Genomic DNA, 20,294 nt, shown 5'->3' on the forward strand with positions numbered 1-20,294 from the left:
CCTATAATCCCAGCACTTATTGGGAGGCTGAGGTGGGCGGATCATGAGGTCAGGAGATCAAGACCATCCTGGCTAACATGGTGAAACCCCGCCTCTACTAAAAATACAAAAAATTAGCCAGGCGTGGTGGCGGGCGCCTGCAGTCCCAGCTACTCGGGAGGCTGAGGCAGGAGAATGGCATGAACCTGGGAGGCGGAGCTTGCAGTGAGCTGAGATAGCGCCACTGCACTCCAGCCTGGATGACAGTGCAAGACTCTGTCTCAGAAAATAAAAAAATAAAAATAAATAAATAAATAAATGGAATTGTTTCCTTAATTTTATTTTCAATTGTTCATTGCTAGTGTATAGAAATACAATTGATTTGAATGTGTTGATCCTGTACCCTAATAACCTTGCTGAACTCGTTTATTCACCCTAACAGATTTTAGTGGACTCCTTAGGATTTTCTATTTACAAGATCATGTAGTCTACAAATAGAGATAGCTTTACTTTTCCTTTCCAATCTAGATGATTTTATTTATTCTTCTTGCCAAATTGCCCTAGCAGAGATATAAGAAATCCCATTTTGACTTGTACCCTGAACAATTGTTTTGCTCTGAGATGCTGTTAATCTGTAACTTTGCCCCAGCCACTTTGCCCCAACCTTGAGCTCACAAAAACAGGTTTGTATGGAATCAAGGTTTAAGGGATTTAGGGCTCTGCAGGATGTGCCTTGTTAACAAAATGTTTACAAGCAGTATGCTTGGTAAAAGTCATCGCCATTCTCTAGTCTCGATAAACCACGGGCACAATGCATTGCAGAAAGCCGCAGGGACCTCTGCCCTGGAAAGCTGGGTATTGTCTAAGGTTTCTCTCCATGTGATAGTCTGAAATATGGCCTCGTGGGATGAGAAAGACCTGACCGTCCCCCAGCCCGACACCCGTAAAGGGTCTCTGCTGAGGTGGATTAGTAAAAGAGGAAAGCCTCTTGCAGTTGAGATAGAGGAAGGCCACTGTCTCCTGCCTGCCCCTGGGAACTGAATGTCTCGGTGTAAAGCCCGATTGTACATTTGTTCAATTCTGAGATAGGAGAAAAACCACCCTATGGCGGGAGGCGAGACATATTGGCAGCAATGCTGCTTTGTTATTCTTTACTCCACTGAGATGTTTGGGCGGAGAGAAACATAAATCTGGCCTACGTGCACATCCAGGCATAGTACCTCCCCTTGAACTTAATTATGACATAGATTCTTTAGCTCACATGTTTTTTTTCTGATCTTCTTTCTATTATCACCCTGTTCTCCTACCACATTCCTCTTGCTGAGATAATGAAAATAATAATCAATAAATACTGAGGGAACTCAGAGACTGGTGCCGGTGCAGGTCCTTGGTATGCTGAGCGCCAGTCCCCTGGGCCTGCTTTTCTTTCTCTATACTTTGTCTCTGTGTCTTATTTCTTTTCTCAGTCTCTCGTCCCACCTGATGAGATATACCCACAGGTGTGGAGGGGCAGGCCACCCCTTCACTACAAATATATATATAAACTTATATGATAAACCCAATGGCTAAGGGATAGGGCTTTGCAATAAATATTGGGAAACTTGGATAGCTGTTGGGGGAAAGCAGGTTAGATATTTACCTGAAATCATTCACCAAAATGGTTGCTAGCAGGATTTAAAGAGAATAAAAGAACAAACAAAAATCCAAACAACTTAAAAACTTGAAAAAATCCAAATGAATATTGTTGGACCTGTAAGTTTGGAAGAACTCAAGCTTAAAACAATGGAAAGAATTCAAAGATTTGATTATCTAATTTTATTTATTTATTTAGACAGGGTCTGAGCTCTGTCACTCAGGCTGGAGTGTAGTGGTGTGATAATGGCTCACTGAAGCCAGGACGTCCCGGGCTTAAGCAATCCTCCTGCCTCAGACCTACTCCAACCCCCCCAGTGGTCAGGACCACAGGCGTGCATTAGCACGCCTAGCTAATTTAAAAATAATTTTTAAAAAGAGACAGGGTCTTGCTACGTTGTCCAGGCTGGTCTAGAACTCCTGGGCTCACAAGTAATCTTCTTGCCTCGGCCTCCCAAAGTGCTAGGGTTACAGGCATAAGCCATTGCACTCAGCCTACCTAATGTCTTATATCGAAAACATATCTAGGCTGGGAGCAGTGGCTAAAACCTGTAATCCCAACACTTTGGTAGTCTGAGGGGGGTGGATCACCTGAGGTCAGGAGTTTGAGACCAGCCTAACCAACATGGCAAAACCCCGTTTCTACTAAAAATACAAAAATCAGCCGGATGTGGTGGTGCACACTATAGTCCTAGCTACTGGGGAGGTTGAGGCAGGAGAATCGCTTGAACCCGGGAGGTGAAGGTTGCAGTGAGCTGAGATTGTGCCACTGCACTCCAGCCTGGGTGTCAGAGCAAGGCTCTGTCTCAAAAAAAAATTAAATTAAATTAAAAAAAGAAAACCTGCAGTAAATATGAACAACAAAGTGTTACTATTCTTTTTCTTTCTTTTTTTTTTTTTTTGAGATGGAGTCTCGCTGTCTCCCAGGCTGGAGTGCAGTGGCACGATCTTGGCTCACTGCAAGCTCCGCCTTCTGGGTTCACACCATTCTCCTGCCTCAGCCTCCTGGGTAGCTGGGACTACAGGCACCCGCCACTGCGCCCGGCTAATTTTTTCGTATTTTTAGTAGAGACGGGGTTTCACTGTATTAGCCAGGATGGTCTCGATCTCCTGACCTCGTGATCCGCCCACCTACGGCCTCCCAATGTGCTGGGATTACAGGCATAAGCCACCGTGCCCGGCCTTCTTTTTCTTTTTATTTTGAGACAGGGCCTCATTCTGATGCCCAGGCTGAGGTGTGGTGACGTGATCACAGTTTATTGCAACCTTGACTTCCCAAGCTCAGATGATCCTCCCACCTCAGTAGGCATGTGCCACCACACCCAGCTAATTTTTGTATTTTTTTTTTTAGAGATAGGGTTTCACCATGTTGGCCAGGCTGATCTCAAACTCCTGGACTCAAGCAATCCTGCCTCCTCAGCCCCTCAAAGTGCTGGGATTACAGGCATGAGTCACTGTGCCTGGCCATGTTACTATTCGTAACATATAAAGCATTTGTATAAATAATAAGAAATTAAGGCTTCAAAGAAAAACAAGCATAGAAAATAGGCAATTCAGAAAATAGACAATTCATTAAAGGAGGAAATACAAATGACTAATAACTGAAAAGAAGTTCAATCTCACTGGCAATCAAAGAAATGCAAATGAAACAACAAGGAGGCAGAAGCTTTTGCCTTCAGCAAAGAGTTCTAAGATGATAATTCATGCTCATTACTGCTTAGGGTGTATTGAGATAGCTCTCATACTAACCCTATGAGGTAATTTCTTATTAGCAGGCCCATTTTACAGAGGCGGAAACAGACTCAGTAGGGTTCAGTAATTTGCCCATGCTTATACAGTTAGTAAGTGGTGGCACCAGGGCTTAGACCTGGGCATGTGGTTCTGCTATAAAGAGGGCCTGGAAAATAGCTGCAGGAAGGTGAGGTGAAGAACAGAGGGAAATGTAGCTGGAAGAGCAGGACAAATACATGTGAAGTGTCTACATGGAAAAGCAAATGGGCTTAGTGGTACTGAAGAGGGGGCAATGAGTGGAAGCTACACATAGGCAGATGCTTTTCAAGCAAGAACTGTCTCCAATGGACTAGAGAGGCCCAGGAAGGCAGTGAGGACACCCAGCGCTGGGGAGGCAGAGGAAACTGATGCTTTTGGGGTCTTCTTGTCTAACTCTTATGCAGGCTGCTGCAGGGAGTGGGGGGGATCTCATCTTATAGAGGAGGAAACACACCTTTAGATGGCCAAGACCTCAGTATCTGGTGTTTCTGCTCTTTTCTCAACCACAGACAGCTAGCAGACCTGGCTTTTCCTTCTAGGGCCAGGCAACGTGGGGTGGGAGCCCTGGCTGGTTTCGTTCCCCTCCTATAGCCAGCCACAGTCCAGAGCCAGCAGGAAGCTTGAGCTTGCCAATCTGTGAGGGCCAAGGCAGGAGGAAAGAGAGCCAGAGGGCAGGTGAGGCAGAGGAGCCATCTGAGTGCTCCCCACCTTTTCCCCTTTCCTGGTGCTTTGCTCCTCCTTGGCGGAGGAGGAGGGAGGGAGGAGGTAGGAGCAGTCACGTTGGAGAACAGGCAAACAGATGAAACAGACCCGCTAAAGGAGTGACACATTTATGTTAGTTGAAGTTTAGTGATGATATCGTCACTTGCAAAGTCCTTGAAGAATTCACTCTTAAAGTGGGAGGTTCATCCTGACTCTTGTAACCTTGGTTGCCTCAATCTTCATCTGTAAAATGGGTATGAGAACACTTCCTTCTTTATTGACTTTAAATGGATCTAGTGCTTGGCTGACCAACAAGCTGGTGTGAGAGCAGAGTGCCACAGGCAGTAGAGCCACTCAGTCTCTACAATTTTCCGGTTGGAGACTTGGGGAAAATCACCCAAGCTCTTCCTGCTTCTGTTTCCTCATCAGTGAAACCAAGGGTAGTGCTTGCTTTAAATGGTTATCTTCAGGGTTAAACATGACTATGTGTGTGTGTGTGTGTGTGTGTGTGTAAGTATTATATGTATATACTTTTTCTTTAGTATACAGACTTATAGCCAAGAGTGACAATATATATAAAGTAATGGTAGAACCAGGACTCCAAAGCCCACAGATTTAATAATTATACTTTAGATGTCTCAAAAACCATAATGTATATAAAAAAACACATACAGTATAAAGACTAGAAAGAAACACAACAAATTATTAACAGTGTTTATTTATGGATGGTTGGGTTATGATTTATTTCCATTTTTTCTTTTTTTGAAAGAGAGTCTCACTCTGTTGCACAGGCTGGAGTGCAGTGGTGCGATCTTGGCTAACTGCAACCTCTGCCTCCCAGGTTCAAGTGATTCTTGTGCCTCAGCCTCCTGAGTAGCTGGGATTACAGGTGTGCCCCACCATGCCCTGCTAATTTTCATAGTTTCAGAAGAGACGGGGTTTCACTATGTTGGTCAGGCTGGTCTGGAACTCCTGACCTCAAGTGATCCATCCGCCTCGGCCTCCCAAAGTGCTGGGATTACAGGCATGAGCCACCAGGCCTGGCCCCATTTTTTATTTTTTTGAGACAAAGTCTCATTCTGTCGCCCAGGCTGGAGTGTAGCAGCACAATCTTGGCTCACTGCAACCTCTGCCTCCCAGGTTCAAGTGATCCTTGTGCCTCAGCCTCCCAAGTAGCTGGGACTACAGGTGCCCACCACCACGCCTGGGTAATTTTTTGTCTTTGTAGTAGAGGTGGGGTTTCACCATGTTGCCCAGGCTGGTCTTGAACTCCTGGCTTCAAGTGATCCACCAGCCTGGGCCTCCTAAAGTGCTGGGATTACAGGTGTGAGCCACTCCGCCTGGCTTGAGGTAAGAATCATTATCCCATTATCCAAATGGAGAAATAAGGCCGAGAGAGGTTAGAGAGTTGGCTTAAACTTCAGGTTTCATAGCTACTAAGAGGCAGATGGCCAATATCTGTAGGCAGATCTGGCTGTCTCTAAAGCTAGGTGCTATCGTCAGGGATGCTGGACCATGGGGCTGGTGCCTAGGACTTCCCCACTCCAGTCTTCTGATGGAAGAGTTAAGGTGGGAGGCTGCGAGGACTGGGCCTGTGCTGGGTGTGCTATCATGGGTCTCCTCTGCCTACTCTACTGGTTTCCTAGGTTCATATTCCCAGTAGAGGACATGGCCTGGAAGGTGGACAGTCGAGGGGTACTGTGGAGTCTCCCTAAGAAGAAATACATGTTTCTCCTGTTGGGTATCCTACAGAGCACTGGTTCCCAACCTTTTTGACACCAGGGACCAAAATGTAAGTTTCCACAGACTGAGGGTGGCAGGGATGGTTTCAGGATGATTCAAGTGCATTACATTTACTGTGCACTTTATTTCTCTTATCATTACATTGTAATATATAATGAAGCAATTATATGACTCACCATAATGTAGAATCAGTGGGAGCCCTGAGCTTGTTTTCCTGCAACCAGATGGTCCCATCTGGGGATGGAAGACAGTGACAGATCGTCAGGCATTAGATTCTCATAAGGAGTATGCAACCTAGATCCCTCGCATGCACAGTTCACAATAGGGTTTGTGCTCCTAGGAGAATTTAATGCCACAGCTGATCTGACAGGAGGTGGAGCTCAGGCGGTAATGCAATAGGAAGCGGCTGTAAATACAGATGAAGTTTCACCAGCTAGCCCCCACCACCGCTCACCTCCTACTGTGCAGCCCAGTTCCTAACAGGACATGGAGGGTTACCAGTCTGTGGCCCAAGGGTTGGGGACCCCTGCTATAGAGGAACTAAAAATAATAGCATAACTACACAAGATTGAGGGATGGAAGTGGGTGTGAGCCAGCTAAATCATTATCTATCATAGGAGAAAGGCAACAGACAGTGGCCAGTCCTGATAAATGCAGATGTAGCTATGTGAGCATCTTAATGTAGTGATGTGGAGGTAACCATCAGACCTGAAAACACCAGTGGCTTTAAGCAGCATCCCTGGATTGAAGGATGGAGAGGGAGTTCTTGCTTTTCATTGCAAGCCATTCTGTCCTATTTGATTTTTTTTAAAAAGCTGTGTGTATTATTTTTAAATTATTATTTTAAAAGTACAGGCTGTGAAAGTTAAAAAAAAAACGCTCTGGGGGCATCTAGTGGATTCACAACCCTCCCCCATCTGAGCTGACATTTTATCTTCTGGAAAATAGGGATAAAAGCCATACTCGCCCCACAGAGTTGCTCTGAGGATAAAATGAGGTAATGCATATAAAAGCGCACTGACCAGAGTTGGCTGAAATTCAGCATCTATAATTACTAAACATCGTTATTATCAATAATAAACCAAGTATACGTTAATACTTAGGCCCTGGCACACAGTAGGCACTTAATAATGGGTGGAAGTAGTTATTTAACCCCCCACCAGGGCCTGTAATTTCCCCCAACCCGTGACACACTGGCCCCAAGGCTCCGAGTGAACACTTAAATATTGATGTGGTTACTCATTTATTCATCACTCGGCTCTCCGCCGCAGAGTCTGAGGAGGGTGAGCCCCGCTCTCGGGCCTCCCGCGCCGCCGCCTGGCCGCATCCCGGCCCCGTGCGCCGGGAGAGATTGGAGGCGGCGGCAGCTCACCCGCTTCCAGGTTGCCGATGCGGGACCATCACGTGGCGGGGCGGCAATCGCTCCAGTTTCACTCCGGCATTTTCCCCCGCAGGGGCGGACTGGAGGAGGGGAGAGCGCGGCCCGGGGTCAGGGGAGCGGCGGGGGTCCCCATCACCCCAAGTCCGCGCCAAGAGGCTGGCCATCCCAGGAACTGCGGGCCGGGACCCTTTTACGGCGAGGGCTTTCCGGAGCAGGGACTTTTAGAAGGAAGACGTGGGATTGGCCTGGAGGCGCAGAGCGGGTTTTTCGTACCTGGCCGCGGGTGTAGGGCTCCCCACAAGCGAGGCCGGGTTGCTTCGGGTGCCCCCAGCCAGGGGCGGGGCCACCGCGGGAACTCCGCCCACCCTCTGCAGAGGCCGCGCACCGCCCCTTCCCGCTCCGGGCTGGTTTGCGGCTGCCGGGGCGCGAGCTGCGTGCCCGCATCCCTGTCGCACCGCCACGCCGGTCGGGGCGGCGGGCGCGGGGCGGGGCAGGGGGCGGGGCGCTGACGTCGCGGCGCGGCCCGCGGCCAGCGGCCCGGTGAGGCGGGGAGGCGGCGGCCGGTCGGCCCGGCCCAGCCCAGCCCGCAGCTGCGGCGGCGCTCAGAGTCGGTTCCTGACCGCCTTCTGCCGCGGCCGGGTTTGTCAACAGGTCCTGGGGTCTGCACCGGCTCGGCCAGACCTCGCCCCCCGCTTCCCTGCCATGGCCCTGGTGCGGGGCGCGGAGCCGGCGGCGGGGCCTTCCCGCTGGCTGCCCACGCACGTCCAGGTGACGGTGCTGCGGGCCCGCGGGCTGCGGGGCAAGAGCTCGGGAGCGGGCAGCACCAGCGACGCGTACACGGTGATCCAGGTGGGCCGCGAGAAGTACAGTACGTCGGTGGTGGAGAAGACGCACGGCTGCCCCGAGTGGCGTGAGGAGTGTTCCTTCGAGCTGCCGCCGGGGGCCCTGGATGGCCTGCTGCGGGCGCAGGAGGCCGACGCGGGCCCGGCGCCCTGGGCCGCGAGCTCCGCCGCCGCCTGCGAGCTGGTGCTCACCACCATGCACCGCTCGCTCATCGGCGTCGACAAGTTCCTGGGCCAGGCCACGGTGGCGCTGGACGAGGTCTTCGGCGTAGGCCGCGCCCAGCACACGCAGTGAGTAGGGGGCGCGGGGGCACAGAAACGGCTAAAGGCCTAACCGGGCGGGGCTGGTGGCGGATCAGGACCCCGAACTTCAGCCGGGCCAGTGAGCCCTTGCCTCGTGCTCAAGGGCGTAAACCGACAGAAACGTTGGTTCTTCGCATTTCGGGGTAGCCTTCAAGCTTCCCAAACGTGCGCTGTGTGGGGCTCAGCCACTGGTGGTCCCTGGGAGGCCTGGGGGAGGTTTAAGTGGTGGTGAACGTTAGGAGTAGATTGTCAAGTAAAGTTAGGAATGAGATTCAGAGGCTTTGGGGCTATGGAAACCTCAAGAAGGAAAATCTTGGGGCCGTTCTTAGAACCTCCGGGCCTGCCTCCCTTTCCTCAAAGGGGAGGGGAACTGCGGGCGCCTGTCCGGCAGGGGAGTGGAGAGGCGCAGCCTTGCCCTATGGGGGAAGGAAAGCCAGATGTCTTCCTCCAGGGCGAGGTTGAATGTTGATTACCCCGCTAAACGTAGAAGCTGGCTGCAGGGGGCATCTGCCTCTTGCTCTCAAGATGCCCTCCACTATCTAGAGATGTCACCCTCCCACCCCCATCCTGTCCCTCTGTGTCCTGTGTCCCTGGTCTGAGAACAGGAGGAGCTCCTAAGTTAAGGAAGGAAACGCTTGAGTTAGCCTTACAGTGGCCTGCCAGCCTGCCTGCCCTGCCCTGCCTGAGGTAGACGCAGCGGCATGGTTAATGAACAGCAGATTATCTCCCGGTCACTTCCACCTCAGTGGGCCAGGGTTTTTTAAAATCATTTATTTTGGCAGCATTTAACCTTGCCTGTGTTAAGATCAAGGCTTCAGCCTTGGAGCCCCATTTCCTGTTTTGGGCTTGGGCAGGAGCTGGAAGCCAGTCCCTGGGGCTGACAGCCTGCTGTGGATCACTCAAGTGGTTAACTTGGGAGTGATCTGGGTAGGAGGGTAAGGGGATTGGGGCAGGACTGTGCCTTAGGTCAGGAGAGGTGCCGGAAAGGTTTGCCCCAGTGGAATGGCATCCACTGAGTGAATAAATCCAGGAAGGCTTGCTGGAGAAGGGGGATGAGCCTGGTGCAAACCCAAATGAAAGCAGGATTTAGGTAAAAAGGATCTGACCTTGAATGTTTTCTGAAACATGGGTGTGGAATGACTTTCCTGGCTGGCTCTCTGTGGTCTGGGATGGGGAGGGTGTTAGTGCAGGGCAGGTTCCAGGCATGGCTGTGACCTGACTCCATCTCCCCATCCCCTAGCCTGCTCCCCTCTTTCCTTCATGACTTGCTGTTTGGTGGCAGGGTGTGGGATCATGTGGTATATAGCTTGGACCTTGTTTTGTTTTTTTCCTCCTTTCTGTCCTCTCCCTCCTTCTGGTTCCTGGAGCCCAAGGGGGTGGGTATATGGGGCGAAAAGCTCTCTCCTGGATCTTTTAGCCCATTCTTTTTCAGAAGAGGTGCCTATCCCCCAAATCATTCCACCCCTTCCCCCAGTTCTTCACCCTCCACCAATCAGCTACTCTGACCAGACTGTTAGATGACACATCTGTTCAGGGGGTGCTGGGGGAACGGGAGGAGGCAGACCAAAAAAAGGCTCCAGGCCTGCAGGGAGCAGCTTCTTTGATTGTTTTTTCCAGTTCCTGCCCTTGCTTTCCTCTTGGCCTCTGGATCTTCCTTAGCTGAGCTGGCCAAGCTTGTAGGTCCAGGTGGACCCATTTTCAGCCAAGAACAGCCTGTCTTGGAGAATTTGACTTACCACCCCTTGATCTGAATGGGAACCTTAATTTACTTTATAGAAATCATCTTTTCCACCAGGATCTTTCCACACCCACCTGGCTGTTTTCTCTGATGCAACAACCTGGTTTATTTATAGAACCGGGAGGGAACAGGAGTGGGGAGGGTCACTTAGGATGGGCAGAGGAAAGTCTGTGAAGTTGGCCTGGTGCTCTAGTTTACTGGACCTAACAGCATGCCCACTGACAGAGGGGGAGGGCTGTCACCCCCGCTGTGGTCCCCACCTCTGGCTGTAGTGGTCATTCCTGGTGGTATTTCCTGGAGCACCCTGGTGTGGGCTACCAAGACTGAGTCTGAACGCTGCCTGGTAGGGAGAGGGCAAGGCAGAGAAGACCAGGGTGTACCCTCCTCAGCTTTGGATAATGGTGGAAAAGAAAAGTATCCATTCTTTAACTCCAGGAGTTGGCTGTGGTGGTCTCAGGTAGGGCAGGTAGTGGCCCTTTGCCAAGAGAGGACCTGACTGGGGAAGGTACCCTTATGGTTAGGAAGGGGCTACAGAGTGGCACTGGACAGATCCCAGTCCCAAAACTGCCACCTGTGGCAAGTCATATAAACTCTTGGTGCCTCAGTTTTCACGTCTATAAAATGGAGATAATTTATACCTTCATAGGGTTGATGTGAGGGATGAAATGAAAATGCAACTTAAGCACCTAGTACAGTCCCTGTACATGGTAGGTGGTCAGTGCAGAGCATTGATGGTGAAGGGAGATTTTAGTAACAATGTCTGGAAGAGCTTCTTATGGGATGGGGGAGACAGTCTAGAACTTAGAGCCTAGGAAAGCCTTAGGACCATGGGTGACGGAGTACACAGAAGAGTACGAGAGTTCCCAACAAAATGAGCTGGCCCTTTGCAGCTCTCTGTATTCTATTTGCTGCAAGAGGCCCAAGAACTAGGGCTGGGCTTGAGAGGCCTCTGCAGTCCTGAAACCAGGCTCAGATAAGCCCGCAGCTCTGCAGCTCTCCTCCCTGGCAGCCCTGCCTGGAGCTGCCCCTGCCCTGTTGGGAAGGAAGGATGGCCCAGGGCTTAAAAACCTGGAGACTGGGATTTCACTCCCCGTTCTGTGACTTACCAGCAGACAGGTTACTTATCCCACTTCCTCACTTTGAAAAAGGTCATGATAATAATCATAGAGTTGTACAGATTAGATAAGACACCATCTGTAAAAGCCTTAATGTAGTTCTGGATACATAGAAGCTCTCAAAATATTAGCGTGGTGGTGACTCTGGGGCCCCATTTTGTGTGATGGTGGTGGCTGGGGTTGTAGGTGCTTCAGCAGCCTCCGAAGGTCTTGTGTGAGTGGGGCAGTCTTTGAAATGAGGAATTTCACCAGAGGCTTGCAAATAATTGAAGAGGATATTCTCAAAACAAAATGTAATGGTAGTACACAAGGAAACTAATGATCTCCCCACCCTCAGTAGAACTGTCCATGGATCGTCATGTTCCTGTTGGTCTGGAAATCCTGGATGCTTCTCTGCGATTTATTTTCTGGTTTTTACCTTCAACATCCTTTTTTTTTTTTTCTTTTTTGAGATAGCGTCTCACTCTGTTGCCCAAGTTGGAGTGCAGTGGCAGAATCTCGGCTAACTTGCAATCTCTCCCTCCCAGGTTCAAGCGATTCTCCTGCCTCAGTCCCCGGAGTAGCTGGGATTACAGGCATGTGCCACCACACCCAGCTAATTTTTGTATTTTTAGTAGAGACCGGGTTTTGCCATGTTGGCCAGGCTGGTCTCAAACTCCTGACCTCAGGTGATCCACCTGTCTTGGCCTCCCAAAGTGCTGGGATTACAGGCATGAGCCACCACGCCCGGCCCAACGTCCTTCTTAGCACTCCCCAGTGGGTATCCTGTGTTTGCCTCCCTGACTCCCAAGACAGGGATGGGATGTGGTGGTTAGTTAGTTTTCCTTGTTCCCTGTGGGGTCAGATGGGTCATTTGGACCTTTTTGGCCTTTATGTGATTGGTGTGGATCACACCCCCAGGGAATGGACCTGGGTATATCAGAAGAGGGAAGGAAGGAAGCAGCAGCAAAGGTTTTGGAGTAAGAAGACAGGGCATCTGCCACAAGGCCATTTTGGTTGGGGAGACCTGGTCTTTGCCCCCTGGAATGCTGGTCTTTGTGTGTTTTAGGAGAGGAGGAGAGAGCACAACTGTGTTATATGGAGCCCCTGTCCACCTTCTCCCTCATCCTGATAAGGGTGAAATGGTCCCTGCGGTAAGGCCTGGAGTGTGGCAGACAGGATCATCATCCTGGGCCTGTTGGATCAATGGTTAGAAGCTGGCCTCTTGGGAAAGCAAAGGCTGTGGGTTCAGCTTGGGTTGGGATCAGTTTGTCTTTTTTCATCACAAAGACTAAAACTGTTGTGACCATGAATTGTGGCCTGCAAGAGGCTCCATTCAGCCCCTGCTGTCTAAGCAGTCTATGTGCCACTTGGCAAGGGAGCTCGGACAGCTGAGGCTGTGAAAGATGTAGGTCTGAGATGAGAGCCTTCTGCCTGGCTGGTCATGGTGTTCTGAGACCTCCTTAGGTGGGTGGGTTTGGGGGCACTGGGAGGCACCTGAGGGGACATGCATCCCATTGGCCTAAGGCTGGGATGGTCTTTGAGGGCTTCCATCTATCCCATAGCCCACAGACAGCCTGGGCAGACAGTTGGTGGGCAGATGGTGCATGACCCCACAGCCTTCTCTCTGTTGGCTTCTGGGTGTGACTCTGCCCCTCGGGAAACAGCCGTGGTCACTTGAGCCCCTGGCCTTGGCTCCTGCTCGGCCCCAGAGCTGGCATGGGAGTCCTGTGGCACTGCTGGGGAGGTCTGCTCTGGCTGCAGAGGAAGGGTGTGGCTGCACTCAGAAGCCAGTCGTTGGTATGCCAAGGCTCCACGGCCCTTAGTTATGGGGTGGTTTTTATTTGGGGTTGCTTGAGCAGCAGCGTCTTGGGGTGTGGGGCGGGGTAGGAAGTGTGACTCCTCAGTCAGGCTGGGCAGCTCCTCCTCTCTGGCCTGGCAGCTTCCCCTGCCCTCCCCATCTGCCCCTGGCCCTGAGCCCTGGCTGGGACCAGGGAGTTTCAAGGGGCCTGTGGTCAGCCCCATCTCTGCCCCACCTGCCTCTCCTTGTAGGCAGCTGGCTGCAAGGCACAGCTCAGCAGAGCCACATCCTGGTGACCTTGAGGGCTGTCCTTCTCTGCTGGGAGCTGCCCGCCCCACTTGTCACTGCTGCCACCTCAGTGCTGTGACGCTCTTGTCTAAACCACTGGCCTGGCCTTGTCCAGATGTTCTCCTGCCCTTCTCACCCTGCGCAGGGACAGATGATGAATACAAGAACAGAAGCTGTTGTGGCTCTGCTCCAGGGGAAGCAGTCCTCTTTTTCTTTCCTTTGCAAAATAGTGTAGCCATGAAGCAGTTTTGTTCTTCCCCACAGCCAAGTAATAAAAATGAGTCCACATGTGAGTCTGCTGTGCACCTGGCAGTCCCTTCAGGGAAGAGTCTGATCACAGTGCCCTTACTGAGCTGGCCTGAGGTTATTTCTACCTTGGGAACAATGGTGGCCAGAGAGGAGAGGGGCTTGGCTGGCCACATGAGGCCTCTGTATGGAGCTGGGCCCTGGCCTCTCAGGAGCAGTAAGTGGGACCTCCCAAAACGGGGCTCCCAGGGGCAGCCAGCACCTCCGAGAAGCTGCAGGGTGGGGAGGGGGTATCACAGGCCACTGTGACCTTTGGTTCACCTGGTAGTGGGGAAGGGAGCACAGCCCTTACTCATGGGACTCCAGCATGGGAGCTGGAAGAGAGCTCAGACAAGGAAACCGAGGTTTGCAGAGGGAGAGCTGCACACTCACTACCCAGCACTTAGTGGAGGGTGTGCTCTGTGTGGTTTCCATTAGACCCGGGCAGCCCACAGAGCTGTAGGATTTGGGGTAAAGAAGAGGTGGCATTTGGAGCCCTGTGTGCACCCCGGAGTTTCTGTGGAAGTGCCTGCCAGGTTTTAGTGAGACGGGGACATTGGGCTTCTCTGCTGACCTGGAAGGGTAGTCCAATCCAAAGGCAGTTCTAGAGGCCTGAAAGGCCAAGAGTGGGCCACTGGTGGGGGAGAGATTCCAGAGGAGGGGAAGCCTGGATATCTCCCTACATTTGGAGGAAGCCCTATAGCCAAGTGCTGTGTTTTGGGGCCTAGACAGGGAGCCCTGGAGATGTTCGGAGCAGACAGAGCCACTGGCGCCGGCTGTGGTCTCCTCCTCTGTGAGGAGGGGACATACACCAGAGACCTGTCGGCCATCATGGAACCCATCTGCCTCCCCAGCCTTCTCTGAATCCCCGCATCTGGAGCATGTGGCACCTGTTTTGATGTGTTATTTTCATTGCCTCGTTGGTCTAGTGCATTGCTGATGAAGGCCTATCTGGGTGCTGGCACTGTCTTAAGGTCTGGACTTCCATTTGTCCACAGCAAGCCCTTGAGGTGTAGGCGCTGTTTAACAGCTGAGGAAACCTTGGCACGGAGAGGTAAAGTGACTTTGCTTTTTCTTTCTTTTTTTGGGGGGGTGGGGTCAGGGTCTGGCTCCATCACTCAGGCTGGAGTGCAGTGGTGCCATCATAGCTCACTGCAGCCATGAACTCTCAAGTGATCCTCTTGCCTCAGCTTCCCAAAGTGCTGAGATTATAGGCACGAGTCACTGGACTTGACCACAGCACATGGCACAAAGTCAGGATGTGAACCCAGGCAGTCTGGCTTCCCAGTCTATGCTCTTGGCCACCACACCACAATGCCCACCTCAGTCTTCCCCCATGTCTCCCATGACCCTGCTCTGCACAGGGCCAGGTGCTCAGCTGCTGCCTGCCAAGGCTTCCTCTCTTCTCCTTGACATGGATCTCGGGGGTTAATCTAGTGCTCTGTAGGCATGACCTGCTTCTCTTGGGTGAGTCCTTGGTTTATTGGGATAAGCACATTTGGTCTGCAGCTCTAGCCTTATGTCTGTCCCAGAGGCTGGGGGATGTTGTCTCATACTTTGGGAGGTAGTCACTGCCACCAGATACCTCTCGGGAGTGGAGTGAGGGCTGGGTGTGGTGGCTCATGCCTGTAATCCCAGCACTTTGGGAGGCCGAGTCAGGAGGATCACTGGAGGCCAAGAGTTCAAGAGCAACCTAGGCAACATAGCAAGACTCCATTTCTACAAAAATACAAAAAATTAGCTGGGCATGGTGGTGCACACCAGTAGTCCCAGCTACTCAGGAGGCTGAGGTGGGAGGATCACTTGAACCCGGGAGTTCAAGGCTGCGATTAGCAATGATTGCCCCACTGCACTCCAGCCTGGGTGACAGAGCAAGATCCTGTCTCAAAAAATAAAAATAAAAAAAGGAGTGGAGTGAGGCCTGAGAAGGTCAGCCTCACTTTCCACCAGGGCACTTTCCACCCTGGGGAGATTTGCTCCTTTCAAGCAGGGCTTGGGGGCATCAGCACATACCAGACTCCGTAATCCTTCCCAAGACGTCACATGCTGGTTTTACTGTGACAGAACACTCCAAGCCATCCTGTTCTTCCTCCTGCAGCAATACAGTCATTTGCTATTTTTTCCCTTCTGTTTCACAACATCCAGGAAGCAATTACTGGACAACCATTGTAACCACTGTGCCTAGGTCAGTGCTGTGGGGGAAACCAGGGAAATAAAGTGGATAGCCCTTTCTCCAGAAGGGCTAAAATATGTTTGAGATAAGCCTAACGCAGCAAGGACAATTCCTCTACAAAGCAGCATACAAAAAGTGTGAGAGAATGAGGGGGTCAGGAGAAGAGGGAGCTCACCAGTTGGAGTGATTAGGGTGGGCTTCTTGGGAGAGGTGAGGCCTTGAATAACAGGTGAGACCTGATTAGAGGCAGGGTGAGTTGGAGGCAGGGAAACTGTGAGTGTGGTGGGACTGGGCCAGGAGAGGGAGTGAGGGGAGCCAAGCTTAGTTCCCTGTGTGCCACTCTCAGCAAAACAGCCGGACTTTCTTTACTTCCTATTTAGTTTTTTTTTTTTTTTTTTTGAGACAGAGTCTTGCTGTGTTGCCCAGGCTGGAGTGCAATGGTGTGATCTTGGCTCACTGCAGCCTCCGCCTCCCAGGTTCAAGTGATTCTCCTGCCTCAGCCTACCGAGCAGCTGGGACTACAGGTGCGTGCCACCACGCCCAGCTAATTTTTGTATTTTTACTAGAGACCATGTTGGCCAGGCTGGTCTCGAACTCCTGACCTCAAGTGATCTGCCTGCCTCAGCCTCCCAAAGTGCTGGGATTACAGGTGTGAGCCACCACACCTGGCCCCTATTTACTTTTGAGTAGTTCACCTGGTCCAAATTCTAAAGGTACAGAAGGGCACATAATGAAAAAAATTTCCCTTGCCCCACCTTAAGTCACCTAGCTCCTCTCTTCAGAGACATCCAACATTACCAGTTCTTGTGTAACCTTCCAAAGGTATTTTCTGCATTTAAAGGCAAATGCGTTGTGTTTTTTCTTCCCTCCCTCCTTTTTCCCAAATGCAACGTTCTCACCACACAGTTCTGTACTTCCCATGAGCCTGGCAGGGAAGTTATTGTTTGTTTCCCCCTGTTGTGGGGTCTGAACTGAGACCTTGGCAGAGGGGACCATCGCCACTTGGTTTTGTCTTCCTCAACCTGAGTCTTCTGCTCAGGGTGAATATGGGGTTAGGAGCACACTGGGGAGGGGGATGGGTTAAGTGGAATTTCTTTATTTTTCCACCTGCCAGAGATCCCCTGAGAGAGGTCATCTTGCGGGTTCTCTCCTTCCTCCTGGGCAGGGTTGTTGCTTTTTGGTCCTGGGCCACCTCACTTATATGGGGCTGATGATGGCCTGTAAAAGGCCTTTGACAGACAATAAACCCACATCTTTCTGTGTGGTTTGGCCTACTTTTAAGGGTGCCTTCCCAGTATCACCTCATTTCTTTCTTCCCTGAGGGCAGACAGGGGGACCACCATTTTTGTGAATGTGGAGACTGGGGTCTCAGGAGGTGGATTGACCTGTCCAAGGTCACACAACTCTTTAGTGGCAGCCAGATTTCTGATGTCTAAGCCTGATGCTTTTCTCCCTACACTGTGCTATCAACCCTACATCTTTTCTGTTGCTCTCTGTGGTTTGACTTGTCTCCAGCCATTTTTGCAGCTTTTCCTTGTGCTGGGTGAGCTGACAGTGACAGACCTTTGGAGCCTACAGCACTAGGATGAGGATTAGAAGTGCTTGTGCCCAGGAGGGAGGGAGGCTGGACCTGGCTGGGGTCTGAGGAGGGCTGAGTGAGCTGTCCCTACAGAGGCAGGGGGAACTCCTGAATGAGGACCTGGGCTCCCTCCAAAGGTTGCTGGTGCCAGGCATGGTGCCAGAGGAGGTGATAAGAATCATCTTCTGGCCTGATAAGAGGCTGTATCCTGTCCTGCAATTATGTCTGGCTTGCAGTTTTACTGTAAATACCAAATCAAAAGATGGGGTAGGCGGTGGATGCGGGGAGACAGCAGGGGTTGGCTTGAGGCCCACACAGCTCCCGTGTGCCAGTGTGTGAGGCAGGCTGCTGTGGTGGGCACTTGGAGAGGAGAGGAGGCATTAGGGTGGAGGAGGCTCTAGGGAAAAGGGTTTTCCAACTGTGTCACCAAACTCTGAATATAATAGTTCTAGTTTCACTTTACCTTGTCTTTAACTGCATGATTTTATCACCCTCATTTTACAGAGGTGAAATGGCTGCTTCAAGCCACTTAGTAAGGCAGAGCCAGGACTAGAACCTAGGTCTCCCATCTTCCAGTCCACTGGGGTTCTCACACAAGGCCCTTAAAATCATTGTTTTTCCAACTTGTTTCTGAGACAAAAGCCGAGCCCTGACAATTCCATGTCATTTACCCGGCAGGTGTTAGAAGATGTTCTGCATCTCGGGTCCCTTCTCAGGTGGTGAGGGATAAGAGGTAAATAACTGTCCCTGCTGTCAACAGTAGTGAGAGATCAGAGTAGAGTGGCTCTGCCATAGTGCTGCTGCAGGGGGCGAAAAAGGGGTGCTCCCAGGGGCCCCCCTGGCTCTCCTACCTTCCCCATTGTTCCTGTCCTAGTTCAGGCTTAAAAAAAATTTTTTTAACCTCTGCTCTGGGCTGTTACCTTAGCTGCTGCTGCCTTTTTATAAACCAGAGTGGCAGTTTATTAATTAATGGTGAGAAATAACTGCTAAGGCATTATGAGTTGCTCAGGTCAGCCTGGCCATGGGAACTACCCTGGGCTTTGACTGCCCCTTGCTGGTCCCCTGCCTCACCTCTCTGCTGTCCCTCCCTCTTCCTGCAGCATAGTGTCAGTCCTGTCCTTGTGTTGTACCCTGTCGTGTATTTCAGGGCCCAGAATACAATTATGGCTCCTTAGTGTGACATTAGGGGTAGTCTCCTTCTCCTGCCTGCACTTCTGCAGTCTGCATATCCTGTCCCTTGCAACTGGAATGTTTCCCTACCCCCTCCTCTCCTCTTTCCCACCCATTGTTCAGAGCCCAATATAAACACATCCCGCACCCTCATCCTGAAATCAAACCCCTCCCCTTGAGCCTTCCCGTGTGCTTCATTTGTGCATTTTTGTGGTGTCAGTCACCATCTTCCGTTAGCTATGTGGCTGTCTTCTCCACCAAGGCATAAGCTCTTCAAAGACACCTCCGTTCTTGCTCCTGGCAAATACTTGGGGAACATTGGAGCAGAGGCCTGGCTGAGGCCTCCTCTGGTTGGGTGGGATCTCGCCGACTCATGCTCTGTGCCTTTAAGGGGTGGTGGGTGTCAGGCTGGTTGTCAGGATGTCAGGATCCCATGCGGGGCTGTCAGCCCCTGTGCGGTGGTGAGCGGGTGGGCTGATGAGTTCACAGGTGTTCACAGGGGTGTTGGTAAGCACAGGGGCTGAGGGAGGAGAGCAGGGGTGGGGCTCAGTCTTAGGACAAGGAGGGAAAGCCTGTGTCCTGGCCCAAGACACGCTCTGACCTCCGCAGGAGTCTAATGTCAATCCACCATCAGTCCCAGGTGGGAGCAGGAGAGTGTCAGTACACCCTAAATGCTTCAGTATGCCTCTCCAGCCCACTCCAACAGATTTGGGTGCCTTTAGAAAAAACATAACCTTAATGCCATCCTCACACAAAATCAACAATTCCTTAATAATCATCTAATATCCAGCCCACATTCAAGTTGTCCGGATATCTAAAATGCCTCTTCATAGGTGATTTGTTGAGTCAGGATCCAAATAGGCACCTGGCTGTTATGTCTCTTCACGACATGTCTCCCCTTTGGAAGTTCCCGCCCCTCCGTTTCATGCTATCAGCTGGTGAGGAACCAAGCCATTTGTCCTCAAGACTGTCACACATTGTAGCCCTGGCCAGTTGGTTCCTCGTGATGGCCTGCACCCTGATTCTCCACCCCTGGACACTAGGTTCCCTGGCAAGAGTCCTTCCCTGGGGCTGGCCAAGCCTTGCCTCACCTGGGGAGGCCCACCTGCCTGCAGTCCACCCTCAGCGAAGCCCTGATGGGTGGTTAGCCCCCCAGCCGTTCCAAATCCCCCCCACCCCCCCACCAACCTTTCTCCCAGAGGTTTTAGTATCCATTGATGATTATCTCTCCAGGTCTGAATTTCTTCTATACCAGCAGGAAGCCCAGCATAAGGACGAGCTTTCTCTCTCACTGTTTGGTCACGGGGGCAGGAATTGCAGGCTGGCACATGTTGCAGCGAGCTGAGTGCGCCTCTGCACTCCAGCCTGGGCAACAGGACGAGACTCCGTCTCAAAACAAAAAAAACAAAAAAACCAAAAAAACACAACCAAAAAAACCTGTTGGGAATGGCAGGAGTGACAATTCTTGGCCATTATTTTTCAGTCTGGGGCCAGGCATGGTGGCTCAGACCTGTAATCCCAGCACTTTGGGAAGCCGAGGCAGACGGATCACTTGAGGTCAGGAGTTCAAGACCAGCCTGTCCAACATGGTGAAACCCCATCTCTACTGGAAATACAAAAATTGGCTGGGTGTGGTAGCACATGCCTTTAATCCCAGCTACTCAGGAGGCTGAGGCATAAGAATTGCTTGAACCTGGAAAGCGGAGATTGCAGTGAGCTGAGATTGTACCACTGCACTCCAGCCTAGATGACAGAGCAAGACTCCATCGCAAAAAAAAAAAAAAAAAAAAAAAAAAAACCACAACCAAAAAAAC

At 51.4% G+C, this 20,294-nt stretch overlaps 1 protein-coding gene across 4 annotated transcripts in view; it reads left to right on the forward strand.

Moving 5' to 3' along the window:
* Positions 1-7,707: 7,707 nt before the first annotated feature.
* RAB11FIP5 (RAB11 family interacting protein 5) overlaps positions 7,708-20,294 on the forward strand; it is a 39,594-nt gene continuing 27,007 nt past the window's right edge. For 2 of the 4 annotated variants that reach the window (XM_004029418.5, XM_063695808.1), the window contains exon 1: positions 7,708-8,340. In XM_004029418.5, the coding sequence (XP_004029467.5) occupies positions 7,910-8,340 (431 nt within the window). In that variant the 5' untranslated portion in view covers positions 7,708-7,909. The remainder of the gene's footprint in view (positions 8,341-20,294) is intronic. The other 2 variants (XM_019020919.4, XM_004029419.5) reach the window with 2 other exon arrangements.

Source organism: Gorilla gorilla, chromosome 12, assembly GCF_029281585.2.
Source record: "Gorilla gorilla gorilla isolate KB3781 chromosome 12, NHGRI_mGorGor1-v2.1_pri, whole genome shotgun sequence".
Taxonomy (NCBI): Eukaryota; Metazoa; Chordata; class Mammalia; order Primates; family Hominidae; genus Gorilla; species Gorilla gorilla.